Source organism: Mizuhopecten yessoensis, unplaced genomic scaffold, assembly GCF_002113885.1.
Source record: "Mizuhopecten yessoensis strain PY_sf001 unplaced genomic scaffold, ASM211388v2 scaffold10921, whole genome shotgun sequence".
Taxonomy (NCBI): domain Eukaryota; kingdom Metazoa; phylum Mollusca; class Bivalvia; order Pectinida; family Pectinidae; genus Mizuhopecten; species Mizuhopecten yessoensis.
Genome location: NW_018408788.1, coordinates 1,429,026 through 1,440,316, shown reverse-complemented (window position 1 = coordinate 1,440,316; position 11,291 = coordinate 1,429,026). Strand labels below are relative to the sequence as shown.

The following is an 11,291-nucleotide window of genomic DNA, read 5'->3' as shown; positions in this document are numbered from 1 at the left end:
TGTTGCATAAGATAAATTTGTTTTATGAAATGTCATTGTGAAATAGAATACAGTTTAATAAAAATATCAACACTGTGTAAATCTGCTCTCTGAACAACATTTTCTATTGGGACTGACGTCGCACGACGCTTAATTTTTCTCTGTAACGTTTAGGCTTACAATATTATAGTGGCATGGATTACTAACAAAAATATTAAGCGTGCAAATTGTTTGACCGATTAATGCTTCTATATCGCAATTTTTTTATGGTAGTTAAATGGCAATGATTATCAAGTACCATTACCAATTAAATCAATTTACCTACATATATTAAAAAGAGTTATTTCCCTTGTATTGTGCCTCAAAGCACATTATTTTGCGGTCGATCGTGACCACTCCCGCTACAGTGTTACTTTGTATTAGGCCTACTTCAAAATGTACGTAACGTCACATCGGTACATTCGATTTTGTTCCTAGATGACCCACTTCCTTGGCAAATAAAATAGATTCTTGTGTCTGAAAATAAAGATTGTTTTACCTGTATCTACTTTCATTTTCGATACACTGAACGTATGTATAAATACGAGGTGTTCCTAACAGTAAAAATACATTCGTTGACTGCGTGTTTCAGAAAATCACAAACATCCTGATATCATGCCACCAAAACGTAAAAATAGAGTAGCAGCAAAGCGACCCAAGACATCCAAGACGAACACAGCAGGTCCAACGGCGGCGAAAAAAAGAAAACAGGCCCCGGCGACTGACAAAGCAGGTCCAACTGCGGCGAAGAAAAGAAAACATGCCCCGGCGACTGACACAAAAGGAGCATCGGGTACAACTTGAGTTAGTACCACAGGGACTTGAGAATTTGTTACAGCTTATATTTGGACCTAAACTAGGGTGTTTAGAGTAATTTTACATGTTTTAGGGGTGTAGATCGACTTTCGGTAAAAATGACACCCCTATATAGCGAAAGTCGATCTAATCACCTTAGTTTAGGTTCGATTATATAGCTGTAACAAAATCTGAGGTCCTTGTGGTTAGTATAGGGTGCACCTGCACTGTGAGGGTTGGGTTTGTTAAGGTTCAACAAGCCCCCTAAAAGATGCTGTATCAGTGGCGTTTTTAGGATATTTGGAAGAGGGGGCGTAGAATCAAGTTTTTTGTTGTTGTTTTTTTTAAAAGGGGGGGGGGGCGTACGCCCATTACGCCCTCACCTGGACCCGCCACTGGCTCATTGCAAAAAATACATAGCCACGTTAACCACGGACTTAGATCTAATCTAATTCCGTGGGTTAACGTAGTCAAAAATAACTTCAGGCATTAAGACTGATGTCTTCAAAAAAATAGCTCACTGGACTTATAACATAAATTTATATGGCAATCTCTTTTGCGACCCAACTGAGTGACCCATAATTTAAAGTTTATTTATATACCTAGGTAACATGCGGGGGTTAATTTATTTCTCTTCTACTAGCTGTTGAGTGTTTGTGCCTCCTGCTGATGCTGACTGCCAGGGTCAAATTTATTTATGGTCAGTTTAATCTAGTCCTAATCATTTTAGCAGGATTTCAGCAGCATCAACAATTTTTAATGTTATCAACATTTTTAATGTAGCAGGATTTTCCTTAGGGACAGTTGGTAAGGTAGTTCAGCTTAGTTAGAGTCAAAGGAGGAGAAGAGAGCTCATGGTTAGGGAGTTGAGTAAAGGAGTCTTGAGGAAGGAGGTTGAGTATTAGGGAGACCGAGTTGATAGGTCTAGAGATATAAAGGAGAGTTAGAAAGTTAAAAGTGAGAAGTAGGAAGTGAGTAATAATAAAGGTTTAAGTTTGTAGATCCATGCAGTTTTACAGTTTATTGTTGGAAATGAGTCTGGAGTGGAGAGATTGAGTTCACAATGGTGAAGACTTGTATATTTTATGACGGATTAAGAGACTTGTGTTGTAAATAAAATGTTAAAATAAATGTACTATTTTGTTGTTCAGTTAATTTGAACAAATTGAAAACACCAATAACCTTGAAATTATGTTGGTTATTCCATTAAAATTTATAATATATTTGTGTATTTATTTTACATGAATAACAAATTATATATTTGGTGCCATTCATACTTTATTAAAACAATATATCATATTTTCAACATTCAAGGTTGTTGGAGGTAATCAGGAGATTTTCTTAACCAGAAAAAAAAAAAAAATGAAAAAAATAAAATAAATGTTTTTCCTACCTACCTAGCTACCCTATTCTTTTTGGAGCCGAAACAGGAAGCACACATATATTTTTAGTTGGCCTTATAAACATTGAAGCTGAAAGGTAGACAATGTAACAAGTCTAGCTCTTTTTACATTTTATAGGAAGTTTAAGTAGTATTTATTGTCTATGGTTCTATGTTATGCAGACATTTTACATGTTATAGGAAGTTTAAGTAGTATTAATTGTCTATGGTTCTATGTTATGCGGTCGTTTTACATTTTATAGGAAGTTTAATTAGTATTTATTGTCTATGGTTCTATGTTATGCGGACGTTTTACATTTTATAGGAAGGTTAAGTAGTATTTATTGTCTATGGATCTATGTTATGCGGACGTTTTACATTTTATAGGAAGATTAAGTAGTATTTATTGTCTATGGTTCTATGTTATGCAGACATTTTACATTTTATAGGAAGTTTAAGTAGTATTTATTGTCTATGGTTCTATGTTATGCGGACGTTTTACATTTTATAGGAAGGTTAAGGAGGATTTATTGTCTATGGTTCTATGTTATGCGAACGTTGTACATTTTATAGGAAGTTTAAGTAGTATTTATTGTCTATGGTTCTATGTTATGCAGACATTTTACATGTTATAGGAAGTTTAAGTAGTATTTATTGTCTATGGTTCTATGTTATGCAGACATTTTACATGTTATAGGAAGTTTAAGTAGTATTTATTGTCTATGGTTCTATGTTATGCAGACATTTTACATGTTATAGGAAGTTTAAGTAGTATTTATTGTCTATGGTTCTCTGTTATGCGAACGTTTTACATTTTATAGGAAGTTTAAGTAGTATTTATTGTCAATGGTTCTATGTTATGCGGACGTTTTACATTTTATAGGAAGTTTAAGTAGTATTAGTTGTCTATGGTTCTATGTTATGCGGACGTTTTGCATTTTATAGGAAGTTTAAGTAGTATTTATTGTCAATGGTTCTATGTTATGCGGACGTTTTACATTTTATAGGAAGTGTAAGTAGTATTTATTGTCTATGGTTCTATGTTATGCGGACGTTTTATATTTTATAGGAAGTTTAAGTAGTATTTATTGTCTATGGTTCTATGTTATGCGGACGTTTTATATTTTATAGGAAGTTTAAGTAGTATTTATTGTCAATGGTTCTATGTTATGCGGACGTTTTACATTTTATAGGAAGTTTAAGTAGTATTAATTGTCTATGGTTCTATGTTATGCGGCCGTTTTGCCGTTTTTTGACTTGCTTAACCTGCAGCTGGTTATGTACCTTTATAATAGCTTATGTACAAGTTCAATATTTAAATTACATATATGTATATATTCCAATTTTTGATAAGGGTTTTTGAATATGACTTGCCAGGGTGTTGACATTTAGGTGACTATTACATCTTTTAGGGAGCTTGTTGAACCTTAAATAACTGATACCAAATCCATATCTTTTAGTTAAAGCATCTGTTGAGCAGTTTCTATATAGAGCTCCAAAGATGAAATTTGCTGAATAAACAAATTAAGAGAAAAATTAAACACCAATGCGATTTACGTTGTTTATCCACAAATGGTTCAAAGTCTTTGATTTACCTGAACGGTCTATTAGTAATCACTTCCTGAATTTTTAAAATGACAGCTTCCTAATCTTGTCATCATTGTTGAACAAAGCCACTGCTTGCCATGATTCTGTGTCTGTCTATTTATAGCACATGTACATTGTATAAACCGATACCACTAAGTTCCAAAAAGATGTAGAATCGAGGTGGTATCTTCTCTGTCTTGGAGAAATCAAGGATAATCCCTGATGTATCCAACTGCATGTGTATCGCTGAGCCTATGTTTCCTCTGGTTTTTCACGAGACTTTGACATTTTGACAAGATAGATGTCCACATCAGACATCTTTTTGTCCAAATGTCTAAGTCTGGTGTCAGGGCTAGGTGAAACTCAGGCTAGTGTATCGCAACAGGTGACTGATGTGCCCACCCCCTAAAGTCAGGTTTTCTTACATGTCTTCTGCAAAGTGGACATTGGCAAAATTGATTCGCTGCCCCAGTTACAACATTTGGGATCTTTTTCTTCTCTCTCTTTCTTTCCCATCTACTGTCTTTCCAATGATGTCTCCCGAAGTATGCACCCGTCTTCATATGACCCTGGATATTTGCCTGTACATTAACCCCCATAAAAAAGAAAAACATGATTACAGTGATCAGAAGTATCTGTTAATAATTTTACATACCTAATCAATTAGAAAATATAACACATTTTGGAATTATTTGAACTTAATTAAAAAATAAATTACCACCAATATGTGATTGTAATTTGTAAGTTTGTGACTTCATTATTCTATTGTTAGGTTCTGGTGGAGCTGCTGCAGGTAGCTTAGACCTGTCCTCTTTCATCACAGAAAAAAGCTGGAGACGTGAGCTCAAGATGGAATTTACCAAAGACTACTTCAAGGGTATCGAGTCAAAGCTCGCGGGTGATTATGCGAACAAAACACAGGTGTTCCCACCTAAGGACCACATCTTTCATGCATTTAATGTAACGTCGTTTGACAAGGTATGTGGGAAAACCCCGACTATAAGTAGGAATCAAGTACAATGTTGCTACTGTTAATGTTATAATGAAGCATTAAATAAGCATTAGAATGCGAGTCACAACTCTGTTCAAGCCTGTGTTGCAAGTTCATACTGCTATCTGTTATGGTACAAATCTTTTAACACATCAAGCGTGTTAATAGTAAGGTAGTACTACAATAATAGCTCTCTCAAGGTCACTAATGCTACTCATTGCCTTACAGGTGAAAGTTGTAATTCTGGGACAGGATCCGTACCATGACGACGGACAGGTAAGGAAACTATATTGGCCATTTTTCAAAGCTTGATAATATGTACAATAATTATACTGACGCTAAATCATGTAATGCCTATGTAGATGTTCAATAAGATTCATCAGTTTGGAAATATGCGATATCAAAGGTTTACTTTCTACACAAACAATGTACGTATTGAATGTGTCACAACATTTCAAGACATGCTGATCCCTTTGTCAAGCTAGGACTATGTCTTGGCTTGACAAAGGGACCAGTCGGGTGAAAAGTTGTGACACATTTAGTAGTACATTGTTTGTGTAGGAAGTAAAACTTTAATATCACTTGTGTAGATGTTTCATTTAAATGTTACAAATCATAGATAAATGTACATTTTTGAAATGTTTGTTTGAAAATGTGAACCATGGTCAGTGGTTTTTAGTATCCTTATAACTGTTTTTTTTATTCATTTCTATAATGTTTTTGTTCTTGCCAATAGTCTTTTATAGAAGTATAAACATTATTTAGCCAATTCGATACAAGTCCTTTTGAACTAACCTTTAATTTGAATGCAACTGTATAATTAAATCTTTGATTTGAAGATATTATTTGTGAGTGCACCACTTTTGTTGAATCTGTTTCTTTTAGGAGAGTTTAGGTGTATAGTGAAGTTCATTCCAACAATTATCAATTTGAATGACTTGTCCAGGATGATATAACACTTTAAATGGTACTTTTCAAGACATCATTAGAAATATCAGTAAGAGTATTATCTGATTTTCGATCAGCTGTGTTTCTTATAAAGTTTGTGGAAATGTCCACTCATTTAAACTGATCTTGCCAACAGGAGTATTAGCCATACTCAGAAAATTGAACAGTCAATTTCATGATGTCATAGCTATATGTATACCTCAAAAGCCCTGTGAAGGGTGAAAGCAGCTAGTTTTTTGAGTCGGTCGTTAAATCTTATTTTCCTATATATGTATAGGTATAGATCATACTGTAAAATCACATATTTTTGTCTGGCCCAAATTTCGTGGTTTCCCTAAAAAACACCATTTCGTGGGTACTCGAATCTGCGGATTACGAGTACCCACTCAAACAGAGAATTCCTTTATATAAAATTTGTAAGTTTTTCATGGACCTATGAATACATGTATAAAGATCTAGATTACCCATGAAATAAAAATCCAGGCAAAAATTGTGATTTCACAGTTTCTTCCCAATGTGTCTATTAGGTAATATCTAGTGTTGGTATCCTCAATCTGCAGTTTGCTGGAGTTCAAATGCCTCCGAGCATATGTTATTTGGTCTTTGTTGCTCACTATTATTTTTTTTTCTTTTATTTCATATTTATGATAGAGCACTACTAATCACTTTTGACATGCTGTATCTAATACCAAATTCTGAAGCTCCTGTCCAGTCACCATTTGTTTTGTCTTGTGTTAATTTTTTCCACACGGACTGCATATACCAAATTCGTTTGAGCAAACTCTATAAATGTTTTTTTGCGTTGCGAATGTTTCTTTGCATATTTTTTCTTTTCAGGCCATGGGAATGGCATTTTCTGTCCCACCAGGAGTGAAACCACCGCCTTCATTGAAGAACATATATAAAGAGCTAACCAATGATGACAAAATTAAGAAGTTCACGACCCCTACTCATGGTAATTTGGAGGCTTGGGCGAAGAGGGGAGTGTTTCTGCTCAATGCTACACTTACAGTCGAGTAAGTAAGAACATGTAACATACATTGAAAATATCTCCTTCAAAGGTGAATAATATAGCAAAATGCGTGGACTATATCATTTAATACCTTGACCTTTTTTAGATTGTTTCTGAACACAAAGTTGTTAACTTAAGGGCCAAGAAGTACAGGCCAGCTTAGAGGGTAGGGATTGATTGTCACGGTGTTTTATTTTGTTGACATCCTATTGACAGCCGAGGATATTTAAAGGCTGTGTCTCCATGTGTGTAACGAATATGTGTGTATGTGTGCTGGAGGCTGGGTATGTTAGTAAATTAACCTCCTTCTGAAAACATGGATCTGATGTCTACTTTATAATGCTACCTCGTTAGCAAATTAACCTCCTTGTGATAGCATGGATCTGATGCCTACTTTTTAATGCTACCTCGTTAGTGAATTAACCTCCTTGTGCTGACATGGATCTGATGTCTACTTTATAATGCTACCTCGTTAGCAAATTAACCTACTTGTGATAGCATGGATCTGATGCCTACTTTTTAATGCTACCTTGTTAGTGAATTAACCTCCTTGTGATAGCGTGGATCTGATGCCTGTTATATAATGCTACCTCGTTAGTGAATCAACCTCCTTGTGATGGCGTGGATCTGATGCCTACTTTATAATACTACCTCGTTACTGAATTAACCTCCTTGTGATAGCATTATAATATAGGCATCAGATCCAATTGCTACCTCGTTAAGGAATTAACCTCCTTGTGATGGCGTGGATCTGATGCCTACTTTATAATGCTACCTCATTAGTGAATTATCCTCCTTGTGATGGCATGGATCTGATGCCTACTTTATAATTCTACCTCATTAGTGAATTAACCTCCTTGTGATGGCATGGATATGATGCCTACTTTATAATGCTACCTCGTTAGTGAATTACCCTCCTTGTGATGGCATGGATCTGATGCCTACTTTATGATGCTACCTCGTTAGTGAATTAACCTCCTTGTGATGTCGTGGATCTGATGCCTACTTTATAATGCTTCCTCATTAGTGAATTAACCTCCTTGTGATGGCATGGATATGATGCCTACTTTATAATGCTACCTCGTTTGTGCATTAACCTCTTTGTGATGGCGTGGATCTGATGCCTTCTTTATAATGCTACCTCGTTAGTGAATTACCCTCCTTGTGATGGCGTGGATCTGATGCCTACTTTATAATGCTTCCTCGTTAGTGAATTAACCTCCTTGTGATGGCATGGATATGATGCCTACTTTATAATGCTACCTCGTTTGTGCATTAACCTCTTTGTGATGGCGTGGATCTGATGCCTACTTTTTAATGCTACCTCGTTTGTGAATTAACCTCTTTGTGATGGCGTGGATCTGATGCCTACTTTATAATGCTACCTCGTTTGTGAATTAACCTCTTTGTGATGGCGTGGATCTGATGCCTACTTTATGATGCTACCTCGTTAGTGAATTAACCTCCTTGTGATGGCATGGATCTGATGCCTACTTTATGATGCTACCTCGTTAGTGAAATAACCTCCTTGTGATGGCGTGGATCTGATGCCTACTTTATAATGCTACCTCATTAGTGAATTAACCTCCTTGTGATGGCGAGGATCTGATGCCTACTTTATAATGCTACCTCGTTAGTGAATTAACCTCCTTGTGATTGCGTGGATCTGATGCCTACTTTATAATGCTACCTGGTTAGTGAATTAACCTCCTTGTGATGGCGTGGATCTGATGCCTACTTTATAATGCTACCTCGTTAGTGAACTAACCTCCTTGTCATGGCGTGGATCTGATGCCTACTTTATAATGCTACCTCGTTAGTGAACTAACCTCCTTGTGATGGCGTGGATCCGATGCCTACTTTATAATGCTACCTCGTTAGTGAATTAACCTCCTTGTGATGGCGTGGATCTGATGCCTACTTTATAATGCTACCTCGTTAGTGAATTAACCTCCTTGTGATAGCGTGGATCTGATGCCTGTTATATAATGCTACCTCGTTAGTGAATTAACCTCCTTGTGATGGCGTGGATCTGATGCCTACTTTATAATGCTACCTTGTTATTGAATTAACCTCCTTGTGATGGCGTGGATCTGATGCCTACTTTATAATGCTACCTCATTAGTGAATTAACCTCCTTGTGATACTTCACTGAATGCAACAATGGGCTCCTTTTGAATCATATTGTCTTGTACATGGTTCGACGTTCTATCAACAGCTAAGGTCACTTAAGGACACGACTCCATGTGTGTAATGTATGCTTGTATGTGTTCTAGAGGCGGTATGTTAGTGTATTGTGATGGTTACATCTATATGGATCTGATGCTGACTTAAAGTGCTATCGCATTAAAATACACTGTACCACGCCAAAGGCTTCCAGTATAGTATTCTTCCTGGTAACATTGTACTGACAACAGGTTATCTGGTTGTTTCCATTACCCAAAGCTAAACATTGAGCAGTGAATACAGTATTTAACTACCTGAGGACTTTGGTATGTCCCGGCCTGTGGACAGAATCCATTTTATCCCACCCTTCACAGCTGTCTCTCCCATTTTAGCCGGGAAAGATTAACTTTTTATCTCCAAGGGGGAGATAGCCTCGTGCCGATTAGCATGTGTTCATCTGTTGGTGGAGTTGTGACTGAAATAATAGGATGGGAGAAAAAAAATCATCCCCTACCTTGAGGGTGTATCGGAGAAAACTCCAACCCTCGGGGTGATATTGTTTGTTTGTCTATCCCACGGCAGAGCTTCGGGTTTGACAACCAAAGCACATCATCCCTCAGGTAGGATATTTATCTGTCACACCCTCAAGGTAAGGGAAGATCTATTAGTCTACCCCACCCACTTTGGTGAACACTCTTAGCTAAGGCCAGACCAGAGATATTACCAAGAAGGGTGCTAGGAATATCAAGGTTGGTAGGAAGTACAGAGCAAATAAAATATCCCAAATGTTGCAATGGGTGCGGTGCAGCAGTTTTATTTTGGTCATTTTGTGTCCGAAAGTAAAGGGTAGGAAAGCAAATCCTCAGATCTGCAGGGGGTTCCCACGTTAGTTACCTGATCAAATATGCAGTGGGTAACAGCAGGTGTATGTTTTTCTCAATCTCCAAACTGCAGAGATGTGGCAAGGTGGATGCAGGCAGAAGATGGAACATTATTGCTCAGAATTTTAGTATTAGTTGCTACTTCCTACCAACTTGACAAGGAGAATAGCTTTTTCGGTAAACAAGAGGTTCCGAGTCAAACACATAGCTGACCATTGATAATAATAATGATGATGATGACACGATGTTAGGTAAAGCAATACATATTGTACAGATATATTACAGAGCATGTTTGTAGGAACACTGGTGAATATGCTGAATTGTAACTGTCTATGAAAATTAAAACAATACAGATATTAATACAAAAAATGACCTATGTATTACTTAATTTCATAATATAAGTATTCAAGGTTCAGTTTTAATTATGTTATTTAGGCCTCATATTCTCTCAACATAGGCTCAAATTGATTTTTTCCTAACTTTATATCATATTACTTTATAACAAAAATGCAAGCAAAATGGAAAAAAAGGTATTTAATCCTACGACAGTTTAGGAGAATTTATTGATAAAGTAAATTATATGTTTATAACTTATCTAGAATTACCTATTATAAACCATGGTTTTTCTTTTCTCTGTATTTTCAGAGCCCACCAGCCGAACTCTCATGCCAAGTATGGCTGGCAGAAATTTACAGACAAAGTCATCCAGATTATTAGTGAGAATTGCTCTGGAGTCGCCTTTATTCTCTGGGGCAATTTTGCACATAAAAAGGAGAGTTTAATTGACGGAACAAAACACACCATTATCAAAACTGCTCATCCGTCACCTTTGTCATCTAAGAAATTTGAGAACTGTAAGTGTTTCTCACAGGCTGATGCAGCACTATTAGCAAATAAACGAGACAAAATGGACTGGTCACTGTAAAGGAACAATATTTAAATCAAGGTGTGTGAAAACGTTTTACGATTTTAATGCAAAATGTTGAATCATTGTTTAAAAATGAACTTCAATATAGCCCTGAATTAATAATATTTTTAAAGATATTCATATAGAAATAGTAATTTATATATATTATATAAAAAAGCTATGGAAAAAGGTTGTGATTTTTTAAACAAGATTATTGTGAGTGTCAAATACTTTCATGTATTTAAAATTATGCGAGTTAGTCAACCTTAGTTAAACAGTTCTTGTTATCGCTATTTCTCGGGAAGTACCTAAGGGATCTTTCTCACATTTTATATGTAGGTTCCCCATGGTCCCTAGCTGTGCAGGGCAACTTTTGAAACTGATCGGATAAACAACACGGCCAACAGGCAGCCATCTTGGATTTTGATAATGAAAGTTTGTTATCGCTATTTCTCGGGAAGTACCAAAGGGATCTTTCTCAAATTTCATATGTAGGTTCCCCTTGTTCTCTTGTTGTGTAGCAGTGCCTGAAATGGACGGTCGCCCGCTCGCCAATGGCGTTTAAAGTCTTGTTTGAGCGACCAAAAGTTGTCAAAAGTGAGGTA

At 36.3% G+C, this 11,291-nt stretch overlaps 1 protein-coding gene across 1 annotated transcript; it reads left to right on the top strand.

The window, feature by feature from the left end:
- The first annotated feature begins 565 nt into the window (after positions 1-565).
- Positions 566-11,042, top strand: LOC110463733 (uracil-DNA glycosylase-like). Its single transcript, XM_021518554.1, has 5 exons — positions 566-811; positions 4,554-4,759; positions 5,001-5,048; positions 6,558-6,736; positions 10,425-11,042. The coding sequence occupies exons 1-5, from the start codon at positions 634-636 to the stop codon at positions 10,702-10,704; spliced, it is 891 nt and encodes a 296-aa protein (XP_021374229.1). The 5' UTR covers positions 566-633; the 3' UTR covers positions 10,705-11,042.
- The last annotated feature ends 249 nt before the right edge of the window (positions 11,043-11,291 follow it).